The following is a 25,949-nucleotide window of genomic DNA, read 5'->3' as shown; positions in this document are numbered from 1 at the left end:
GTAAACAGGTAAAGATGCTACACTACACTATCCATTTTACATGCTTTTTGTTGGTAACCTATGTCAGTCATAACAGACTGTTCCTCATGCACATTTTAAAGCAGCACATATACACTCTCTCCTTCACGTAAACCCTACTGATTATAAACAGGATCAAATTTAGGTACATCTTGGTAACCGTTTCACTCAGCCTGAGCTTCCTGCCTGACTGACAACTTGACCTAAGGATGCCATTAGTAGACATTACCTTTCTTTCTCTGGGCTTGTGTAATTTAGAGATGTTCACAATGTACGTTACCCAGTACAAGCTGCAAAAAGAGCAGTTCTAGGTACATTGCATACTCTGACAAGAGCATTCTTGACAAAAATCAAAAACTGAAGCAGGACTAATTTCATGAACTTTAATTATGCTTTGGCTTAGGAAAGGGGTTCATTCTAGTCAAGGTAGGCAAAAAAATCCTAAACATTTGGAGAAATTAAAGGCTCACACAGGTTTGCTGAGGCTGTTCAGCAACACTGTGGGATTCAAAGACTAAGAACCACTAAATAATCACACAAGGTGACTAATAACCAAAATAAAAACTAGCAAAATCACCACAACGCCCATAACTCAACAGAAAATCCGGTTTATTAATACTTAAAATCAAGACTTAGTGCTTTCACCTACAATTATAAAGGCATCTTCAGAGTCAATGTTAAAACAAAATTAATTCCCTTTCTAGCATTTATAGAAAGAAAACTTTCTCAAACATGTTACGACACGTTGATAGCTGCCACCGACCCCACCAAACGATGGGTGTAATAAAAGGGCAAATGGCACGCCTTTCAAGGTTGGTAAGTGATGATCAATTGTTTGAGATTGAGATGTCCAACTTAATTGGTTTATTCAAAAACTGGGGATATCCACTTCGGCTATTGACAAAAATTAGGAATGAAGTGAGAAAGAAACGTTTGGATATGTATACACCAATACTGTTAACGAATAAAGGGGCAGTATGAGTTCATCTTAGTCAGTGTTCCAAAATAAAATAATGGTGTTACCTTATAACCAAGAGGCTGCCGCAACAAGAACAGTGATTAATAACTGCTGAGATTTGACCATTACTAGTGAATTGAAAAGTAAACTTGGTGAATGACCATTAGTGACTTATAGTAGAGGTAGTAATTTAAAGGAAATATTTGAAAGGAATAAGGACAACCAGGTTAAATCCTATAATTACTTCATTAATGAGTAAACATTATATGTGTAAATATTGCAGATTTGTACAAGGGGGTCCATATCTGGTTGTTGATGGGTACAAAAGGAAAATACAGTGTCCAGGAATGGGTACCTACAAAGCATAAATGGTGGTCTACATTGTCTATGTGGTAGTTGTTCTGCATTCTACGTAGGGAAGACCACCTGTAAATTATGGGACAGAATGGCCAAACACCTTGGGGACATCAAATAGAAAGACAACTAATGCTTTATTTTATCAAAGTATGACATGTACTGGTTTTAAAAATAATAATTTTTTTTTAGTAGTTTATTTCTTTTTATTAGCCAAGTATTTTTTTTTTCAAAACAGGTTTATTGTTTTAACATATAAGAGAAATATCATAGCAATTTTATACAAGTAATTAAAAATAGGTATTATTATAATATTCAACAAAACAACTAAAGTATTTACAAAGACATCCACTACAATCAGATCAATTAATTAAACTAAAATACCATGCTATTGAAATTAAAATTTTTTTAACAAATTTTGTAAATTATCACCTCAGGCTTTGTGCTCACTAAATGGGGCACAGCGACGGTTATCCCACTCCACAAAGGGGGAGCCACCACGGACCCTGGGAACTACCACCCCATTAGCCTAACGAGCCTGGTCTGCAAGGCCATGGAACGTATCATCATGGAACTTATAAACAATGACATTGGTAATCTCCAAACTCCGGACCCCACCCAGTTCAGGTTTATAAAAGGCAGATCATGTCTCCTAAACCTGATAGACTTCTTTGAAGCAGTCACCAAAGCCATAGACAAGAGTAAGGTGATTCACACAGCCAAGATCTTGCCAAGGCTTTTGACACCATCCCCCACTCTGGAATTATCGAAACACTCACTAAACTAGGTATAAATCCCTATGTCACAAGATGCATTGCCAACTGGGTCACTGACAGAACCCACACTGTGAAAGTAGCAGACTCCAAATCCGACTTCAGACCAGTGATAAGTGGAGTACCACAGGGTTCAGTCCTGGGTCCTCTCCTGTTTGGTATCTACTTTTCTGAAGTACAGGCTAACACAGAAGGGCTTTGGCTAATGAAGTTCGCAGATGACTGCAAACTAGGAGCCATAATCAAAACTCCTAACGATGTGGACATCCTACAAAAGGGCCTCACTGAGACAGATGCCTGGTGTCAAAGCCATGGCCTCAAGCTCAATGCCAAAAAGTGCATTGTCATCCCCTTTGGTAAAATATCTGTACCCATGAGCTACTACATAGGTGGTAGTCTACTTAACACCAAAAGTGTGATAAGAGACCTTGGGACACAGGTGGACAGTAGTCTCTCCTTTGATAATCACATCGCCACAGTAGTCAGGAAATCCTTCTACATGGCACACCTCATCACAAAAGGTTTCTCATCCAGGAAAAAAGAGGTAATTGTTCCCCTCTACTCGTCACTCATTAGACCCATTATAGAGTACAGCGCCCCTTTTGGTATGTACTTCACAAGACATCTACAACTGAAAGGCCACAGAAATACCTCACAAAGAGGATTACCAGCCTCAAACAGATGCCCTACGCAGACCGTCTCAAAAAACTCCAGCTTTACTCTGTCGCATATCGCCTACTCAGAGGTGATCTCTGCCTAACATACAAAGCTATGTCAAACCCAGAGCTACTGAACATGCTCCAGTTCAGGAAATCCCAATTCCTCCGAGCTATACGCTCTAGGGACCTAAACCTTGTCACCACAATAAACAGAACATGCTGGAGGGATAGATTCCTGTCCCAGAGACTTCCCATACTCTGGAACAAACTACCTATCTATATCAAACAAAGCTCCTCATTTGCACTCTTCAAGAAAAATCTTGATGATTGGATGGGAAATAGGAAATTCCCCCCCGGGGATCACCTCTGTGGCTGTGCTCAACAGGGGCACAGGAAAATAGTTTTCTTGGGTGGTGAAAGCCAGGGTACCTTTTTGGCTAGGCTTATATAGGCCCTAGGGCCAAGAGCCTAGTGCCTACATATGAACCTATGTATAGCATGGCAAGATTTTTATGCACTTTTTTGTGGTGGTGGATATATGTATGTCAAACTTCAATTGGCTGTCTATGATAACCCCAAGTAGTTTTGTGTGAGTGACTGGTGATATGATAGTGCTGTTACTGGAGGTAATGTTAAGGTTAACAGCATGGGAGGAGTGATGTGTGAGTAGGAAAATAATAAGCTGAGTCTTATTGGGGTTTAGTATTAGATGTGAATCTGAGAGCCAATGCTCAACAGCAGGAAAAGAGGATTGTGTTTGGTGGTGGAGGGTCTCAGGGGAGGGAGAGGCGCAGATGAGAGTGAAATCATCTGAGTATTTTATGATGGAGGCATGGAGTGTGGCTGTGTGTAGTTTGTTGGTAAAGATAGAAAACAGTAGTGGCCCAAGGACTGAACCTTGTGGGACCCCTAGTGAGACTGGTAGAAATGAGGAGAGTTCCTGTTGCCATCTTACTGCCTGTTGTCTGCCTGTTAGATAGTTTTTGAACCAGGAAGTAGTAGATGGGCGCAGATTTAAATCTGCAAGTGTGTCAATAAGTTTGTCATGGTTTACCATATCAAAGGCCTTGGAGAGGTCTAAGAATATGGCTGAGACGTAGCTACCATTGTTTCCGTGTTTGTTGACTGTGTGTGTAAAGGACATAAGTGCTGTAGTGGTGCTGTGTGAAGGCCTGAAGCCATGTTGTATTTAGTTAGTAGATTATGGGAGTTCAGGAAAGTTAAGATTTGTCTGTGCACACATCTTTCAAGGATTTTGGATAATGGAGAGAGTATGACGATTGGTCGATAGTTGGTTAGTTCTTTGGAGTTACCTCCTTTGTGAAGTGGGGTGATATAGACAATTTTCCAGAGGTGAGGAACTAAGCTTTCAGTTATAGAGTGATTAATGAGGATTATTATGGGATATGCAATAGCATTAGCAGCAATCATTAGCAATTCAGCTGGTAGATTGTCTACAGAGAGGGTTGTAGGTTTAAGTTTTGGAAGCACATTTTTAATCTTGGAGACTGGAACAGGTTGCAGTGAGAAGCCCAGGTCAGTGATATTGAGGTTGGGTGGTTTGATGGTAGTTGGGGGTGTATATGATTTAGCTCGGGTTAGAATGGAGTCTGTGAAGAATTTATTGAACTGGGTTGCTATGTTTGTTGAGTTGTCTGAGTTAACAGGAGCAGGTGTGGTAGCTTTACCTGGATGGAGTAGATTGTTTATGGCTGCCCAACATTTCTTAGGATTGTTCTGATATCTGTTTTGAGTGCTGTGGTAATAGTTTGTTTTATCAGTCTTGATTAGTTTCTTAGCTTTATTCCTGAGCTCGAGATATTTTTGCTTGTCAGTAATGGTACCTGTCTTTTTCCATTTTGCCCAAGCTTTGTCCCTGTTATATAGTAGTGATCTAGTCTCTTTGGATAACCAGGGGGCACAGTTAGATTTGATTCGAATGCATCTGGGGGGTTGCATGGGGGTCTAGTATTGAGAGGAAAGTTGAGTTAAAGTATGATACAGCATCATCCAAGTTAAGTGTTCTTAATGGGTGCCAGTTACAACTTGATAGAGCAGTAGTACAGCTATTGGGACTGAAATACTTTTTACTTCTTATTTGTTGGCAGATGGTAGATTTTACTATATAGGTTTGACTTCTGATTAGATAGGTTGGGAGGTGGTCACCAAGGATGTCAGGGAGACAGCCAGTTTTACTGATGTTGTTTGGCCTATTTAACAAGATCCAATTGAGTATTGATTCCCTTTTTGTGGTTTTATCAATTCTGAATGGGTGATGGATAAGCTGAGAGAATGCACAGAGGTTTAAGAAGTTAGTAGGATTAGAGAAGTTGCAAGTTTGCCAGTCGATATTAAAATCTCCTAGTAATATGGTCTCTTGTGGTAGAGACATAGATGCCCAAATGAGCAGATTTTCTACTATGTCAAAATTATTACATAGCAGAAGGTAGCAGCCAATTAGGTTAATAGTTTTTTTGTTGTTTAGATATAGTTTAGTGAGTAATAGTTTGGATGCTTTTAAAGTGGGTAATGGAGGGCTAATTATTTCTATTTTTAACTGTTTCTTAAATAAGATAACAATGCCTCCACCTTTTCTTTCAGTTCTAGCTTTATGCAGAATGTTGTAGCCAGGAAGAATTAATATATTGTTAGTTACTTCTGGTTTTAGCCATGTTTCAGTAATAACTAGAATATCATGAGAGCAGTGGGAGAGATGTGCATGTAGGTTAGAGATTTTGTTCATTATGCTTCTGATGTTAATACTGTGTATGAGTAGGTCAGAGGGTTTTCTGAGAAGATGTGCAGTGGGGTGGGTTGGGATTTGATTTATTGGGTGCTTAAGTGTAGTGTTGGGACCAGGGTTTGGGTGTACTGATACAAGTTATAGTATGGTATGGAATAGGTTAGTAATATGAATGTGGTATTTTATTGAGGCCTATATCACTTCGACAAAATGGCAGAAGTTCGAACACCATATATCTGAACTTCTAACCTTGAAATTCAAAACCATCTAAGGCTTAGAACAGCGATTTTTTTTCCCAGGGAAAAAAATCACTGTTCCAAGAAACACACACACACAACACAAGCACACCAAAAAAAAAACAGCAATCCATACACATACACTTAAAATCCTACATCTAACCCTACACTAAACTGTACATACACTATTAACTATCCACTTACCTTAACCCAAACCCTAACCCTAAGGTCTGTCACTATCTCACACTCACCTGACCTGCACCCTAACCCTAACTCACGTATCCCGCCCTGACCCTAAAGTCTGTCACTATCGCACACCCACCTCACCCACACCCTAACCCTACCTCACCTAACCCGCACCTTAACCCTAACATCTGCATGATCTCACACTTACCCGAACCCGACCCGTAACTTTCCACCACAGTGCTGAAAATAGTGAAGCCACATAAACGGCCAACCAAATTCTTTCCCTGGGAAAGAATTTGGTGCCCCGCGGCTTAGCGATAATCAGTTTTTGAACTTCACAGCTTGAACATATGGTGTTCGAACTGCTGAAGTTTCGACAAACTGATAGAAACCCATTTTATTGTGGGAGTGCTGGTATGGTTTGCTGGAAGTGGGTGGGTTGTTCTTAGGTGAAATGGAGGAATATGAAATATGGATTCTACTGGTATATGCTCAATTTACAATGGGCATGATGATTGGGCTGACCAATCAGTGTCCATGCTTTTGAATACTAACAAGCTGTCATTATATAATAGCAAATAATGTCTGAGCAGTGATAATCCAATATAAAACTTTTCCTGTATTCTAATTACATAGAGATTATAGAAGACAAGTAGACATTCCAGATTGTGCAGGTCCTCAAGTGTAAGAAAGTTCTCTAAACCGTTTAAGTCCAAACCATTTAAGTCCAGCAGAGTGTGCAGTAGAGATGGGGGGGTGTAGGTGGGGAATCTGTAGCTAACTGTGTAAAATCAAGACAAACAGGTTGCAGTCTCAGTGTGTGAAACAGTCATGTCTCCTTTATAAAATTTACAGCCTGTATATTACTAAAAGTTTTTAACAAGTAATCAAGTGATAAAAGTAAAGTTATGTACTGGGTATTAGTATCTACTGAACTTTTTTCTGTTTTATGAGGAGAATTCTCCCCTGGAATGTGTACAACACTATATATATATATATATATATATATATATATATATATATGCATACACACACACACACACACACACACACACACACACACACACACACACGCCAACACAAGTGTGGCGAATGCAAATGTTTCAGCCAAAACACCAGTGAAAATGTAAAAAATAAAATGAATGAACCAAACCACAGCCAGTAGACAAATAATAAAAACTTTGTTTAATGGTAAGCGCTTCATCAGATATGCAGCTTCATCAGGCACTCCAGGATTGCAGAAGCTGTGGTTTGGTTCATCCATTTTAGTTTTTACATATATATATATATATATATATATATATATATATATATATATATATATATATATATACTTACAAACAAAATGTCTAGGTAGCTTACCTCGACAGTTAGAAGGACGAACTCGAGCGGCAGAGAGGCAAAACTGTGAAAACAATTCATGTCGACTTTGAAATGCTGATATGGAGATTGTGTTCGCAGTTTGGCATGTTGGTGTTTTGAAGGGCATCGTACTACAGTGGGGATTGGGATATTTCCCTTTTCATCACTGTAGTGCGATCTTGGAGTTAGAATACATAAGTAGCAGGGGGTTTGGAGGGGTACAGCTCCCCTCTCATGGGAGGCAAAATGGTAGGATATTTTCCACCTTGTAGCGGATTTTTTTTTCAGGATGGTGAGTGGTCGAATGTCGATTCTTTGCTTCAAAGGAATCGACATTCCAAGCAATCGTCGTAATTCTTTTTCGTTGTTCTGGGTCGGGGATGTGAATCGTTGAAGTATGTCACCTCAACATTTTGATAGTAAACCATACATATATGTATATGTGTGTGTGTGTGTGTGTGTGTGTGTGTGTGTGTGTGTGTGTGTGCGTGTGTGTGTGTGTGTGTGTGTGTATGTGTGTGTGGTGTGTGCGCGCATATAAGAGTATGTGTGTGTGGTGTGTACACGCGTATAAGAGTATGTGTGTGTGTGTGTGTGTGTGTGTGTGTGTGTATATATATATATATATATATATATATATATATATATATATATATATATATATATATATATATATATATATTTCTTTTTTTTCTTTCGGCTTTTCCCGGTTAGGGGTCGCCACAGCGATTTTACAGTACAAACATAAGAGTGAAAGAATGTTATAATGAGATAAATATGGAACATACTTTTCATAGGGAGCATTTAAAGATGGGTAGGTTAGAAACAGTTCTGGTTGTTAGAGGTAAGGAGTTCCATTTTTTTTCTACTGAGTATGAGTACAGGCTTTGTCCAGGGGATTCATTTGGTTTATTCATGGTGAGAAGCTGTTTATCTTCCAATCCAAAATATTTTTTTTGGAAAATATATGCTGATTAAAGGGGTAAGAGCTGGGCCGGCTAATGGTCTGTGTATGATTTTATGTATTGTTATAAGATGAATGTAGGAGAGGTGGAGGGGGAGTTCTGGCCAGCTAAAGGTATGCAGAGCTTTATAGCAATTGGTAAAGGAGGATGAATTAATAGGAAACTTGGCAGTTTGTTGTATCAGATTTCAAGTTTGCTCTTTTTTTAATGGAGTATTGTAAATTGATTAGAATTGGTGCTCCACAGAATAGGGAGGGCAGAAGTTTGGTTTTGGCTAAAGTAATCTTTGTGGGTGTGCTCAGAAAGTTATTGTTTCTGTATAGCATGCCTAGTTTCTGGTGAGATTTCTTGATATTGCTTTGGATGTGGAGGTCAAATTTAAGATCATCATCTATTATCACTCCTAATAGTCTGGTATGGTGGACTAACTCAATTTCAGTCCTATTTGCTGAAAATATTTTAAAAGATGCTTTGTTAGGGGTGTGAGTTTTGGGGATAAAGAGGAGTTTGTTTTTTGGGGGGTTTAGTAGGAGTTGTGCTGTTGTAAGCCAAGTTTCAATGGAGTTGACAGCTTGTTGAGTGATTTCCTGGAAGTGAGTTATCGTGTTTGAAGAACAGATGATGGTAGAGTCATCTGCATATTGAATCAAGGTGCCTTCAGAAGAAGGTGACTGTAGCTTATTTATAAAATAATGAACAGTAGAGGGCCAAGGATGGATCCTTGTGGGACTCCTGTGGAAGTGGGAAAATGTGGAGATGGATCCTTGCCATTTTACAGAAATGGGATTTGATAACCTCCTCCTGTTTGCAATCATCAGCAAACTTTGTTACTACAGTCCATTAATACCAACAGTTATGTCACATAGATAGATAGATAGATAGATAGATAGATAGATAGATAGATAGATAGATAGATAGGTAGATAGACAGATAGATAGATGGATAGATAGATGGATAGATAGATAGATAGAAAGATGGATAGATAGATAGATAGATAGATAGATAGATAGATAGATAGATAGATAGATAGATAGATAGATAGATACCCAAAAGGTGGAGACCTAGGACATAGCCTTGTGGGACACTGCTAGTGATATTTTTCTGTCCAGAGCAAATATCCTCGGTGTTAACTATATAAGTTCTGTCAGCCAGCCAGTTACTTATTAAGTGAACTATGCATGGGTTAATGTTGACCTGTAAAAGTCTTTCAATAATTTCTGGATGGGAGATAGTGTCAGAGGCATTGGCAATGCCCAGATAAGCAGCATGTACTGCATGCCCCTTTATTTATTTATTTATGTATGTATGTAAGTATATATGTAGGTACTATTTCCATGGCCTCAGTAACTCTTTTGAAAAAGTCATCTATATTCAACAGCGTGATCTACCTTTTACAAAGTCAAACTGCTGTGTTTCTAGGGCTATAAGGTCACCTATATCATTGTTTATTAGTTCGGCTATAATGCATTCCACAGCCTTGTAAATATATTAGTGAGACTATTAGGCCCATAATTCCTAGGATCAGTAAAGAGACCACTTTTACACAAGGGCAGCACAACTGCTATTCTCTCAGGTTGAAGAGCTGATGGATGATTTTGCTAAGTGAGATTTTACGGCTCTCAATAAGAGATTGCCAGTTGTTTTTAATTTTGGGAAGTGCCAAAAAGACTTAGTCCAAATTGATTTCAGGAGGAAGGGTATGAGATGGAAAGGAGGGGAATTCTCATTTTAATCAAAACACTGGAACCATTTCACCATGCAGATGATACCAATTAAAAATGTAATGCTATGCTAGTTCTTTGCACTTTCACAAATTTATTAGTTTATAGCACTGTATGATACCATGATTTCGGTATGGGCTCTACTGGGATTTATGCACCCCTGCTGTGTTTGTTCACTGGGACTTTGCACTTATGAACAAACCACCACAGGTTGTGAATAGATTCCACTGTAATCAACACCCAGACATGTTATACCAGTATTGTTATATTAAATGATTCATCCCAAAAGACTTATTTTTGCATACAGAAGAACCAAGCCTTTTCCCTTGCTCAGACTGAGTCACCAAGCTAATGAACATAAAAATGGTGTCCTAGTACTTTAACTGTGTGTCGTTTTAGTGCATGTTTTTATCATTCCAATCTTTTATGCAATGTACGTATTCTATATTATATGTCAAACTTAATATTATCTATGTTAATTTTGCAAATATGATTGTTAAATGCCCTCTTGCTAATACCAATGTTAAATGCCTGATGCATACCTATTACTTAATTTGAACATTATCACTTTTATTTTACCTTGCTTATAATAAATGAACTCTTAATTTTAGGTGCATATAGGTTTTAACATATTTAATTCTGTATATTTATCCAGGCAAGGTCTAAAATCAGACTGTCTGGATCTGCACAATACCCCTGAAAAACAAATCATTAAATCACTCAGTCATTCAATCAGTAACCAAATAAACATTCATATGGTAAATGAATGGGTGAATGAATGAATGAATAAACAAATAATGTTTTTACTCTTGCATAAATATTTAGCTGTCCCTATTGTAATTCATCAAAAATTCAATTACATCACATAAGTTGTACTAAATTATGTATGGCCTCATGTTAAAACATTATCCCTAGAATTATAGGTTCATAGGTGTGTACTAGGCTAACAACCACTGGGGACTTTTTAAGCTTAGTCATGCATCCCAAAGATCTGAAAAGGTCTGGTATCGTTGGTAAGTGTAAGCAGGGGCATGGGAGTTGAAACATTTAGGAGCAGAGGCCAGGGAGATGAACCACTTACAGGCTGCCTGTGTCACTTAGAGAGATAGGTACCAAACCAGGGATGAATGTCCTTCACCCCATTCAATTATCCAAGTTACACTTGAATTGGGCTAGGGAGGAACTCTGCTTCACATGGATGGGGAGCCTGTTCCACGGAAGCAGTAGTCTCTGGGATACATACCTGTCTGTCCAGCAGGTCCTTGTTTATATCACAGGCAAGGTTTAAGTCTTCAGGACTGGTATTCAGAGAATTCTGTCTCTCTTTGCTCACTCTAATTGCTCAAAATAGGGTGGTCAATTAGCATAACAATGAGAAACTCTGATTCAGAGACATGGTATGGACACAATCAGAAAAAAACTTAATTAAAAGGTAATTTCCATGTCACTGAATCAAATACTGCACTGTCAGATCTTACTATACTAGTGTTCTACTTAGCATATCATGCCTTGTGTTAGCAAAACCAGCAAAACCACCTTACCTATAAACACACGCACACACACGCACGCACACACACGCACACACACACACACACACACACACACACACACACATGCACACATGCACACATATACACACGGACATGCACACACCCACACACACTCATCCAGAAACAAGAACTCTCTCACACTCATGGAAATGCTCACCCATATGCAAACTCCAATAGCTAAACAGACAGACAGACCATACCTCTCAACTGTACAGATTTTTGTAGAATGTCCATATTTTTGCCCCATTTCTTATAAAAGTGTGGTTTTCTGGCATATTAGTGGCAAACAATTAAAGACTGAAGTTAGAAAATAATGACAGACATTTGAGTTTCAAACTTCATACCCTTCAGAAAATGTATGCTAATGCATAACCTGTTGTTCTATTAACTTTCTAAGTTTGTAAAAGCCATATTTAAAAATTGTCCCTATTTTTGGGTCTTTGTCTTACTTTTATTTATGCCTTTGTCCAGATTTCTTGCTCTAAGAGGTTGAGAGGTATGACACAGACAGACAGGCACACACACACATGTATACAAACACATGCATGCACGCATGCACACACACACGCACGCACACACACACACACACACACACACACACACACACACACACACACACACACACACACACACACACACACACTCACACATACACACATTCATTCATTCATTCAGGCCTTGTTCAACACCTTCATTACAGTCAGAAAACAAAAAGGACAGTTATCCATAACATGATTCTTAGTCTTATCTTTGGAGAACAAGGAGATGTCCTTCAAGAATGCAACTGCAGTCCTTACATATGGGTTGTCCTGCCTCAGGCAGCCCTCAGTCAGCCGGATTCCAAAGTCTGGGTCCGGCGACGGCTGATGTCGCCTCCTCCCTGACTTCAGAGTGGCTGGGGTATAAAAGCATCAGCCGACGCCATCTTCCCCGGTCTTTCTTGCCGCGCGGTGCTCGAAGCAGAAGCAGTTCGCAAGTGCCGGTCGGTCAGCTCCTGTGTTTTACTTATCCGAAGTCATCAAAAAGCTAAGTACCCCATTGGGGAACCTTTTCTTCCCTCAGCCGATGTCAGACAAAATTAAAAAAGTTAATAATTGTTTGTCTTGTGGTAAACAAATACCTCATAAGGACTTCCATTCTTACTGCCTCCCCTGCCTTGGCCCAGACCACGATGTCTCGGCCTGTGCTGCCTGTGCTTGCTTCAATAAGCGCACTCTCAGGCGCCGGGCAGAGTTTGCCAAAAACTTTTTTGGCGATAAATACTGTTATATCATGCCGTCGGAACAACTGACACCACATATTTCCAAAAAACGGAAAGACCGGGACCGACATCCTCGGCCTGCGACTTCCACCGACACCACACCAAAAACTAACGCGAGTTCATCGGTCTCTTCTGAGGCGGTTGTTCCGCCGATTCGGACCGACGACACCGCTTTACCGATCACTCCGGCCCTGGAGCCTGCGCCGGTGCCGGTTGTGGACTTTCCTCCAGAATCTGAAGCCCAAAATTTACCTGACACCATACCGGTGGACAAGGTGAGTCCAGCACGTGGGGCAGCTAGTCCTCCTATGTCTATGTCTATCAAGGCCTATACACATGCTAAGGCTGCCAGCCATGCTAAGTCTCACCCCCCTAAAGTTTTGCCTCAGCCCACTACTGATAAGCAAATCATGACCTTAGCTGCAGATTTGATTTCCTTAATCCGAGGCTCCCAGGCCCATCCTGAGAGAGGTTCTCGGCCTCCTTCTGACAAAAGGCCCAGGGTTGAGCACCCAGACACCCTTTCTTCTGATGAAGCTACTGCTGACTCTGATCACTCAGATACCCAGGAAGAATCCTTCCAGGCCTATGAGGATTCTGATGTGGAGGATTCTATTCCTTCTGCTTCTCCTCCTGAGGATATTTCTTTTGGGGAAATTCTCCATTCCATGAGAGAGCATTTTCAGTGGCAAGGCCAGGAATTCTCTGACTCCAGGAAGCGCCAGACCTTCCTTAAGCTTCCCCAACACAGGCCTTTAGCTATCCCCCCTGTCTTAGATGTACTGGATGATGTGTACGCAGATTCGAGTACTTCACCTGACTCTCATCCCCCTGCACCTGTCAAGCCAGACGGATACTACAGGGTTCCTGAAACTCACAAGCATTTCTTTAAGGCCCATTCTGTGGATCTAGAAACAATTTCTCAGGGGCCCAAAGGGGTGGCCACATCCACGGCCAAAAATCCTTTGCCCTCAGACAGGGAAGCTACGTCACTGGAGAGGTGGAGCAAAAAAGTTTATACCTCAACCACTCTTGCCATGAGAGCCCTTAATTGCCTTTTTCATATGTTTCAGTATCAGGATTTCTTGATGGATGATTTGCAGAAAAAGTAAGCCTCTCCTGAGCCTTTAGACAGAAAGGCCTTGCAGGATTTGGTCCATAACACTCAGCAGGTTAGCAATCATTTTCTTCAGTGTGGTTATGATGCATTGGAAGCTTCATGTAGGGCAGCTATGACAGGGGCAGACATACGTAGACATGCATGGTTGAAAGAGCAGGCATTGCCAGATCATGTTAAAGTAAAGCTTCTAGATGCACCTCTGGAAAAACACAAGCTATTTGGTGCTAATGCTCAGGATGTGTTGAAATCAATTGAGGAAAAGGCTAAATCAGTGCAAACAGTCAAGGATTTCCTCCAGGTTCAGCCACCAAGGTTCAGCAGGAATTGGCCTTCTAAGAATTGGTCCTTTCCGGACACTGACAAATTTCAAAGGGGAAAGAACAGGCGTGCCTGAGGAAGAGGGCAATACAGAGGCTCCTACAGAGGCCGCCAATGGCAACCGACTAATCAGAGAGGTGGCGCAGGGACATCCCCTGCTCCACAGTGACAATCACAATGACTTGATTTTGGCACCGCCTACCAAGGCTCAAAGAGAAGCACCTTTAGGCGATAAATTATCCTTATTTTCAAAAAAACTGGCACATTTTAACAAAGGACAAATGGATTCTGGACATAATAGACCAAGGCTACAGGTTCCACTTCCATACTTTACCAACAAAACAAGGCATGCCAAACCTGCCACAAAATCAAAGGGCAGAGGCTTTCGAACAAGTTACAAAGCTGATAAAAATAAAAGCAATAGAAAAGGTTCCTCCTCAGGAACAAGGCCAGGGATTTTATTCAAGACTGTTCCTTGTTCCAAGAAAAGAAAATCAATGGAGGCCTATGCTGGACTTGTCCGCTCTAAACATCTTTCTCATTGTACCAAAATTCAAAATGCTGACACTGCAGCAACTCCTTCCCATGCTGGGCAAGGGGTCTTGACTGGTTACTCTGGACCTCAATCAGACAAAGTTGCAGAAGATACCTCAGATTTCTTGCAGGGTCAGAGCATTATCAATTCTCAGCATTGCCTTTTGGCTTATCTACTGCGCCCAGAATATTCACGAAATGCCTGGCATCAGTAATTGCACACTGCAGACTCCAGGGGATACAAATATACCCTTACCTGGACGACTGCCTTATACAAGCGGACAGCAAGCAAGCCTTGACAAAAAACTTGAATTATGTCATTTACTTACTACAGGCTTTGGGATACACAGTCAACTTACAAAAATCAAGACTACTGCCATCCCAACAAATAATTTTTCTAGGAGCCAAACTACACACAATCGCAAATGGCTTACCTCACAGACGAGAAGCAAGAACAATTACCACAGTACTTCGAAAGCCTAGCAAGTCTCACCCAGATGACTGCAAGGAAAATCCTGCAGGCCCTGGGTTTTATGGCATCTTGCATTCTACTGATTCCACTGGCAAGACTTCACATGAGAAAACTACAATGGTACCTAAAAAGTTTATGGTCTCAACACAGCCACAACTTAGAAGCAATCCCACTCATCCCATGTCTACAAAGGGAATTTTTGTGGTGGGCTCAAGCAAGCCAGTCAAACAAAGGTATGCCTTTCAACAAACCTCCAACAGGCCAAACCATTACAACAGATGCCTCAGACCATGGATGGGGGGCGCACATGGAGGGCAGATGCATTCAGGGGCAATGGACCCCCCAGGAAATACATCTACACATCAATCAAAAAGAGATGTTAGCAGTAATTCATGCAATCGAGGCCTTCAGAATATATCTTCAACGAGGTCATCTACTAATAAAGACAGACAACACCACTGTTATGTGGTACATAAACAAGCAGGGAGGTACTCATTCTTACCCCCTTTGCAGACTAACAATGGCTCTTTGGGAAAAATCCCTGAAACTGGACATACAGCTGCAATCCCAGTTTGTTCCGGGCAGGGACAATGTTCTGGCGGACAGTCTAAGTAGAAACATCATGGACCCGCATGAATGGATGCTACATCCAGACATTTTTGCTCAAATAACTCATGCATGGGGGAGGCCGGACATAGACCTCTTTGCCTCCCACCTTAATCATCATCTGAAAATTTCTGTTCGAGGACACACCATCCACAAGCCTGGAGAATAGACGCTCTCTCATTCAGCTGGAACTTGCTAACAATCTATGCATTCCCACCTCTACCATTAATGACCAAGGTGTTACTGAAAATCAAAGCAGAGCAACCAAAAGGCATCTTAATAGCTCCAGATTGGCCAAGACAACACTGGTATCCATTACTAAGGAGCATAACTTGCACCAAACCGTGGCCCCTGCCTCAATGGCCTCTACTCTTGACTCAGCACAATTACAGGACGGTTCATCCCAACCTGCAAACTTTACAACTGACAGCCTGGAGGGTCCCATGACTTCTACCCATATCTCTCTTTCCAAGGAAGTTCAACAGATATTATTGGAAACACGCAGACCTTCCACCAGAAAGGCTTACTCAGCCAAATGGAAGAGATTCAACATCTGGAATACCAACAAGGGACAGGATGCATCAGTAATGAGCATACCACACATACTGGAATACTTGGCAGAATTGCTGCATAATGGACTTTCATATTCTTCCATAAAAATACATGCTTCAGCAATTTCAGCAACATACAACACTGACCCACCTGTGTTTTCACATCCTTTGCTGAGACAATTTCTAAGAGGGATAAAGATTATCAAACCTCCCAGAAAGCCACCAGTGCCTGCATGGGACCTCAACTTCGTGTTGGAAAAGCTAACTCTTCCTCCTTTTGAACCAGCAGCATCTGCAGAATTGCAATTTCTTTCATGGAAAACGGTTTTCCTGTTGGCAATTACTTCAGCAAGAAGAGTGTCGGAGATACAGGCCCTCATGGCAGTGCCTCCATTTCTCATTTTTCACCAGGACAGGGTTTCTTTAAGAACCAACCCTTCTTTTATGCCAAAAGTGATTTCCAGGGTGTTTCTGAACCAAGCAATTCACTTGCCCACTTTCTTCCCCAATCCTCAAAACAAGGGGGAAAAGCTGCTGCATACTTTGGACATACACAGACAACTACACTACTACTTGGACAGAACAAAGGCCAACAGAAAGTCTGACCAACTATTTGTAGTATACGCTCCTGCAGTGCAAGGAAAGGCAATTTCCAAGCAAACTATTTCGAAATGGATTGGACATTGCATCAGATTCTGTTATTCTTTCCATGGAAAGGGTGTGCCAGCCAATATCAGGCCACACTCCACCAGAGCTACAGCCACCTCCACAGCCTTCCTAAGAGGGGTGGCTACAAAGGACATTCTAGAAGCTGCTACATGGAGCTCCATGCATACATTTTCCAAACACTACAACCTGCCTTTATATTCCAGATCCCGAGCAGGCTTTGCTTCGGCAGTCCTGCAGGGCATTTTAGCTACACCATCCTTATCTTAGAGCCTACCACCCCCAGCTTGGCTGTGGTATTCAACCCATATGTAAGGACTGCAGTTGCATTCTTGAAGGACATAGTACAGTTTTGTACCTACCATAAATGTAGATGTCCGATAGATATGCAACTGCAGTCAGGTTTTCCCTCCCTCCTACCCCTCTGTGTATTGGGTCCACTTCCCTCCTTTTATAATTAGCTGGGGATATCTGTTATGGTGTATCTGTTTATTACTATTGTGTATGTCTGGAATTTTTTATCCAGTTTCTAAATTTAGCCTTCCTTGGAGGGTACCTGGCATCTGGGGCAAGAAACACTGAGGAAGATGGCGTCGGCTGATGCATTTATACCCCAGCCGCTCTGACATCGGGGAGGAGGCGACATCAGCCGACGCCGGACCCAGACTTTGGAATCCGGCCGACCGAGGGCTGCCTGAGGCAGGACAACCCATATGTAAGGACTGCAGTTGCATATCTATTGGACATCTACATTTATGGTAGGTACAAAACTGTACTTTCATTAACTAGCAACCCTCAAGAATGTGGGCACACTTTTAACTACAACATCAATAGTTTGTCATCTGAGATGATGAAAAGAGGACCACTGAGGCAGAGATAGGAAATGAGTTAGAGATATGCAAGATCTGCCTTCCCTTCTGGAATGATTTCCACCCTTGATGACAAGGTTAAAAAGAATAATGAAAGAATAAAATCTGTTCAGTTTCCCTTTTACTTTCCTCTGCATTCCCAAATATAGCCGAACCCTACTTACACTTTCTTATTTAGGCAGCTTGCCTAGCCTGGCTCTGAACTCTGGTGCAAACAATGGATTATGAGACTGAAGTCTGCACAGAGATAATTGGATTCTGAGATCTGATCATGGATCATGACCTTGTCTGGCAATCTTCTAACAACAATTATAGTGACAGAAATGGAATACTTGAGTCAAAGGTATTGATGACCAATGCAAAGCAGAAACATGCATACTCAAACTGAAGTAACAGTGTATTAAGCTATTTTGATTACATTTTTTTTCCCTTCTGAATTCTATTCTATTAAGAAATTTTCATTCAGAAGTCAGGCGGGAACTTAGCAAGAAATAGTTTATTCCTGCATTAAAAATATGCCTCATCATAGGTATGTGTGGGCTTACTACAGATGGATATTGCTTTGGAATTCTTAACCAAACTTATAACAACCCCTGAAGGAACCCCTTGAGGAAAGAGGTCAATGTATTAGTTGTAGCCTTAGATTTCCTTTAACATTTGAGGAAATGGTCAGTTTGACAGCAATGGAATTCACTTTCTCAAGCCTTTCAAATATGCATGGTTACAAATATGAAAGTGGCCAGTACTAGAACCAGTGGTCCCTCAGCTCTTCAAGTAAAAAAAAATGCATTTCACTGTAATAAGCCAGTTGCAAACATTGGCTTATTACAGTTAGAGTATGCCCCCTATCTCTTCCATTAAAGTAAAATAAAATAAAAAAAAAAAAACATAAAAATGGACGTTCCTTCTACCGGCACACTAACCAGGTGGCCAGATGCACAACAACCCCCCCTTCCTCCCTAGGTCATTCAGGGCCCATTTCTGTGTCCTACTCACAACCATACTTCAACTTATTTCATTTAAAAAAATGACATCTTTTAAACTGTAGCAAACAGTTTGCTGCAAATATAGCAAAAAGTTGCTACAGTTTATACCTTGCCTGCACAGAGCACTATGGTGCATATGTTTTTGCTTTAAAAAAGTCTTCTTTTTAAACTGTAGCAAACGGCTTGCTACAAATGTAGCAAACAATTGCTGCAGTTTGTAACCTGCCTGCATGAAGCACTATGGTGTTCATGTTTTAATTTAAGAAAAAAAAAATGTTCTTGTTTTTAAACTGTAGCAAAATGTTTGCTACAAATATAGCAAAGATTTGCTACAATTTACACCCTGTTTGCATGGAGTACTACAGTGTTCAGGTTTTAGTTAAAAAAAAAACTGTAGCAAACTGCTTGCTATAATGTAGCAAGCAGTTGCTACAGTTTAGACCACATACAGAGAGTTACAATACTCAGGTTTGAGCACAAATGCGATACCAGCTTTTAAAAGCTGATATTACATTAGAGACAGATCGTGATCAGCTGATCATACACACATTTTGCATGGCAGTTGCCCCTCTTGCCCTGGACTAGCTATTCAACTGATCAGGTTTTGCTCTTGTCATCCTTGATAATTGTGCCAGGGAGCAAAGACTAACTATGAATAAAACTTTCTTCTTATCTCTCTGAGCATGGACATCTATATATTTTATATTGTTCTTGTATTATGTTATTTCTGAGTATGATTATGGCTGAAAAAAGATCATAGGGTTACCCACTTATCACTGAACAAGCAATAAATGAATTGGACAAAGTAATAGTGCACAATAAGAAAAATTTAAAAATAACTGAATAAGCTGTAAATGAATAAGCATAAATCAAAACAGCACAAAACTTACTATTATAAACAATGCTACACTGTAACACTTAACTTTCATTTAGAATAGCAATACCAACCTAATGGACCGTCAGGACCAGCATCTCCTTTCTGACCAGGGAGACCATCAATTCCAGGAGTTCCATCCTTTCCAGGATCACCCTTTGGTCCAGATGGTCCTATTAAAATAAAATATATATTTGTTTGCTTAATTATTCCAAAAGTTAAGAAGTTAAGATTTCTTCCTTGCAAACTATTTAAGATGTTTCAGTTAGCAGTGTACAACTCTTTATACTAACTAACTATATATATATATATATATATATATTTTTTTTGTGTGTGTGTGTGTGTGTGTGTTTGAGTATAAAATGTATTTTACCTTGAAATCCTTTAGGTCCTGATGTTCCAATAAATCCTTGTGGACCTGCTGGACCAGGAGGGCCTTGGTCACCGGGGTCTCCTTTAATAAGCTGAAATAGACCAGGAGGTCCTGGTGGGCCTGGTACACCTTTAACAGAAGACATAACACATTTGTAATTCAATAACTGGCATCAGTTCAGCGCACTTTAAGAAAATGTATGCAAACAAAGTATTAAAAAAAAGTCTTAATATGCTCACATGTATTCTTGATTCATATATTGAAGTGCATAATTTTTAACCTGACTGCCATCAGGCTGATAAAATAAAGTATGCACATGGTATAACTTGTCTTCTGGCATGCATAACTATTTTCTAGTTAGATGTACTTGCCAAAGCCTACCTTACCATTCAGTGTTCTCTTTCTCCAAAGTTGCAACCCTTCAATACAAGCAAGGCTACTCATTCCTGAAAATCCTTACACTCTTTGGACCAAACATTGAAGGAATTCCATTCAGCAAGCTCTCTCTCTGTGGACAACTACCCCAACCTCATTCATGAGCCCCACCCCTGACTAGTCTCTCATTGTGTCTCATCATAGGTTCATAGGTTCATAGATTAGCACTAAGCTAACTGCCCTTGCGAGCCATTTTAAGCCTAGCCAATTATCCCTTGTGAGACTCAAACCCTGCACCTTGTGTTTGTAAGGCAAACACCTTAACCATTAAACTTCCCTGACCTCTCAAAAGGAAGTAAAGCAGAAACTCAGCCTTTCCCAAGTTAATGTCCAAGATCATTTTGCACGATGTAATCATATACTCTTTTCTCTTTCCAGCTTCTAAGTTCGGTAGGAACAGACCTCGTTATTCTCTAAGTCATAGCTTAGGTCTTCCAGTCTCTAAGTTACTTCTCTTGCATTTCCTTGGTAACAGCTTTGTTAACTGTATGTGGTTCTTTGTATGTGGCCTCACCAGTGTTTTCTTTAGATGTGGTAATATTGTTCTTGAAGTAAAGATCCCCAAAGCACATCGCAATACATGACTCACTTTAGTTACTACTTTCTAAAACTGTGCAAAGATAATTATGATTTTCAACACTACACATGGCCTAGTTTTCACATAATGCCTTGATTTTACATGTGAAAATGAATGTATATCCATGTTTTTTTTCTGTTCTGTGTCCCAGTTTCAGAAATGTATATACATATTAATGTATAAAGTTCACCTGGTCACCAAAACACAAAATAAACTCAGAATAAACAATATGATGACCCAGAAGGCAAAACAATAATGCTCAGAACGATGTTGCCACAAGAACCAAAGTTTAATCCACAAGACACAAGACAATTCACATTTGTCTTGTGTCTTGTGGATTAAGCTTCAGTTCTTCTGAGCTTTATTGTTTTGCCTTCTGGGTCATCATATTGTTTATTCTGAATGTATATACATATATGGATCTACTTCTAAAGCTCGAAGTTTCAAAACTTCAAACTTCAAAAGGCTGAGACCAGAAGATTGAAGTTTTGAAACTCTGAAAACTAAATAAAACATTTTTTTTTACATTTTTGCAGGGAGACAAGCCCTCCTTCACTCCCCCCACCCCCTGCTAAATATATCAACTTCAAAATCACACTACAGTGAGGAAAACAATAAATATACTGTTCCACCCTGTACAGCGACCTCCATTCAGAATCTTCAGAGTTTCAAAACTTCGATCTTCTGATCTCGGCCTTTTAAAGTTTTGAAACTTTTTTGAGATTCTGTAGTGAATCCACATATGTAATAGATACATATGAATATTTCAAGCATAGGCATCAATGCCATTCTAGCCTGACAACAATGTAGGGCCTCCTTCTGCTGCATTGTCCTCCTGCACTCTGCACTCACATTTTCTGCTTCTGGGAAGGCCCACTCATTTATGAACTAAGATGACTGGGTCAGTCACATGCTGCCTGCAGTTTAATTAAGTTCACTGTGTTGCTAACCTCCCTCATCTGCTCTAACCTTGTGTTGTATATCTACTTATACTGTGAAAAGTACATGGCCTCATTTTATATTGTGTGGCTGTTGGACATTTGTGTTATTTCAAGTACCTGCTCATGTCTGTGTACCTCCTTTTCCTTCTTGATCCCAGACAGATGAGCTTTAAAACCTAATTAAGTACAACTGCACCAGTGCAGTAACAGCTAAAAACGTGAGTGTATGTAATGATGTAGGAGACCTAATCTAGAAAAATGGTTGATGAAACTTGAAATGAGACACACACACACACACACACACACACACACACACACACACACACACACACACACACACACACACACACACACACACACACACACACACACACACTCTGTTGTTGTTAGATCTACATTAAAATATCAAACAATGTAAGTGTCAGGATGGACTTTTCTCTAGTAGAATTATTTCAGACATTACAACTGACAAAATGTAGCGTTGTATTTCAGACCAGAAACATGTTAATGATGTGAGCTAGATAAGCCTCATACTCTAGCTTTGTTCTAAATCTAAAGAACATTTAATGCTTGAGTGAAGCAGCTAGAAATATAAATATGTCTCTGTAGTTTGGCCTTGGTCTGTTTTCTATTTCATATTGAACACAGCTTTGTGAAACTATGCAAAGGAAGTCATGAGAAGGTGCAGAGTATGTGAAAATATGCTGACTAACAGTCCCCGAATAACAATTAACTCATATTTCTACTGCCAATCAAAGTTGTGAATTTTGACTGGAAGAAATATTCCAAAACTAGTCTGTTCTTTGTTTTCATGTGGATAAAAGTATGAGGTTGCCTGTCATGTTGTCAGTGCCTGTTGAAGCTTGTTATAATTATAGTGTAGATGTGCTGCTATTTATTCAGAGAATAAATGTTTTAACAAACTACCTTTAATTTCTTAGTAGTTTTATATGAATGACAGATGGAAATAAAGAGGAACAAACCTTGAGATTTGCTGACCCAACCAGGAGTTCAGAGATGCAATAGCAAAGCATTACTTTATTCAAGGATTAATGGACTTACATAAAAAAATCAGCTAGAGCACCTTCAGAGAAAGCAGTGATAAATGCATGAAAAAAATATGGGATTCAAAATCTTCAGACTAGGCAAAATTAATAGATCTTGTATCTTTTGTTAGATTATGATATAGACAGGCTACAGCAGCAACAGGTCGACTCATAAAGGAATGCATCTTGAAAAAATGGAAATGCAGTACAGGTAGCAATTTCAGTATTTTGTTATTAGATGTATGGAATGTGAGTCTAAGTTCTCAAAGAGAATTTCCCTTTCAGCTAAAAGAGCATTAATGACATGCTGTATGGTAAAATAATCTCCATCAAGCAGCAGGTGCAAAAATAAAAAAAAAATACATGAAGCAATCTTTAACTGTCATGCAGACAGGAACTAATGAGGTACAAAGTGGCTGATGAATGTAAATTATCAGGATACTCAGAAGGTGTCATTTAAAAACAGGAATTTTTAGCACTGCAGCTATTATGGCAAAAGAAAAGTCTTGAAATGTTACTTTGTTTTTAGTACAGAGTTCAGCCATGAACTGGTTAAAAGTCTCTGAGTATTAAAGCATGTGTGAGTTTGTCCCATGATCCTTGCTGTTTTGAGTTGTCTAAAGAAGATGGATACAAATATCTCATTATTTAAAGTAGACTATTCTACCAGGTGATGTTCTTCAATGCTTCTACTCTCAGATAAATTAAAACCAAACTGTGTCATAAGTCATAAAGCTCCAGAGGTAAACAATTATTTGCAAAATGCAGACACAGACTAGTTTGGACTAGCCAGAGACTGGCTGCATTTTGAAGCAAGATAGGAGAGAAGAGGAAAAAACAAAAGAAAGTTTTGCAGAGAAGGGAACTTTGATTTTAATAACTTTTAATTTCTTTGTAAAGGTTCCATATGCAGGGAAATTTTAAAACAGTCCATTTAGACAGATCTTAATTCTACAAAGTAAATGTTTAGGCTAATGGAAGTTTTTCCTTCTAGGATTTTTCAGTCATTTGCATGTAATAACTTCCAGATTTGAGAGATGTGACAAATGTCACTTTTAGAAATAATCAGTAACTTTTCATGAATTTAAAAGAAATGCAGTTTGGGTGCAGATTAATTTGTCCAGAGACACCGCAGTGGAGAGTGGGTGGGGAATTTGGGTGGATTGTACAAAATCAGGCAATGTGATAGGGGCATGGTTTGGGGTGAGAAGTTAAGGGTTAAGTGATTAAAGGAAGGTATGATGTAGGCAGAAGTGAAAGATGGGTGGGGAGGAGATGGTTTATCTAGTATTTGTTAGTTGAGGAATTAGATTCTCACATGGGCATGCTTAGCCCTTAAACCCTCACCTCTCTTTGTTATGTTATGATGTGTGAAATATTTAGGGTTTATGATAAATATTTTGGGGTTATGGGGCAGAGAAGAAGAGCTATGATGACACCCCCTTCTATTCTTCCTTCTTGTTTATTTATGTTTGGGTTGATATAGTGGTTGTTATAGAAGTGAGTGGTGTCATGCTGCTTCTGACACGAGATTGAGTTTAAATAAGTGGATTGTTTAACTCTGTTTAGATGAGGGTGAGCGATAATGCTGCCTACGGTATTTTGTTATGTTGGAATTTATGACAGTGGTGTGTTATGAAATTCATCATATGTGTTTAGTGTTTTGTTATAAATAGACGGTTGTCTTATCCTAAACAGTTTGTTTTCATTATGTGGAAGGAGAGGTCTGAACAAAATTAATCTATTAGGTGGTTACATGGCATTATAGGATGTTAAATTTTATTCTGTAAATTCTACAAAATTACGGTAAAAGACCATTATTTAGTGCTGATGTTATACTGTTGTATCACTGACAGGAAAAAAAATGTATACTGCATGGAAATGCAGGAAAAATATGTATTGCATGGAAACTAATGTTCTAATGTACAAATAGAAATTCTTTTGCAGAGCATTAATGACATGCTGTATGGTAAAATAATTTCCATCACCCAGCAGGTGCAAAAAGAAAAAAAAAATATATGAAGCAATCTTTAACTGTCATGCAGGCAGGAACTAATGAGGTACAAAGTGGCTGATGAATGTAAATTATCAGGATACTCAGAAGATGTCATTTAAAAATAGGAGTCTTTAGCACTGCAGTTATTATGGCAAAAGAAAAGTCTTGAAATTTTACTTTTTTTTAGTACAGGGTTTAGCCATGAACTAGTTAAAAGTCTCTAAGTAGTACAGCATGTGTGAGTTTGTCCCATGATCCTTGTAGGGTTGCCACCCCTCCGTTTTTTTCCAGAATATCCAGAAATCAAACTGATTCTCCAGTAGTCCAGAAAACACTGTACAAACTCCAGTATTATGTTTCAAAAAGGAAACAGACTGTTGGAGTTTGTAAATCGGCTGATTTACTATGCTTCTTTTACAAAAAACATAGTAAATCAGCCAAAAGCAGGCAGCAGGAATGAAAAAAGAGGGCATTCCCCGCTGAATGATGTCATCGGATGTCACAAAATGGGCGGAATGTGGGCAGGAGAGGGGGTGGTGTGGGCAGGGTTACTGGTGATGCAAGGGGTGTGGCTTTACTCTGGTTTTAGCCACAAAGGAAGGTGGCAACCCTAGATCCTTGTTGTTTTGAGTTGTCTAAGGAAGATGGATACAAATATCCCATTATTTAAAGTAGACTGTTCTGCCTGGTGATGTTCTTCATTGCTTCTACTCCCAGATAAATTAAAACCAAACTGTGTCATAAGTCATAAAGCTCCAGAAATAAAAAATTATTTGCAAAATGCAGACACAGTCTAGTT

The 25,949-nt window shown here is 39.7% G+C and overlaps 1 protein-coding gene across 1 annotated transcript in view; it reads right to left on the bottom strand.

The window, feature by feature from the left end:
* Positions 1–25,949, bottom strand: part of COL4A1 (collagen type IV alpha 1 chain) — a 1,084,337-nt gene that overhangs the window by 56,387 nt on the left and 1,002,001 nt on the right. The window contains exons 46-47 of the mRNA XM_044071271.1: positions 20,156–20,284; positions 19,857–19,955 (exon numbers count right to left, since the gene is read on the bottom strand). Coding sequence (XP_043927206.1) covers positions 19,857–19,955; positions 20,156–20,284 — 228 coding nt within the window. The remainder of the gene's footprint in view (positions 1–19,856; positions 19,956–20,155; positions 20,285–25,949) is intronic.

The sequence above is a fragment of the Protopterus annectens genome, chromosome 5.part0 (assembly GCF_019279795.1).
Source record: "Protopterus annectens isolate FY-2018-M chromosome 5.part0, PAN1.0, whole genome shotgun sequence".
Lineage (NCBI taxonomy): Eukaryota > Metazoa > Chordata > Ceratodontiformes > Protopteridae > Protopterus > Protopterus annectens.
This window is presented reverse-complemented; position numbering and strand designations above follow the sequence as displayed.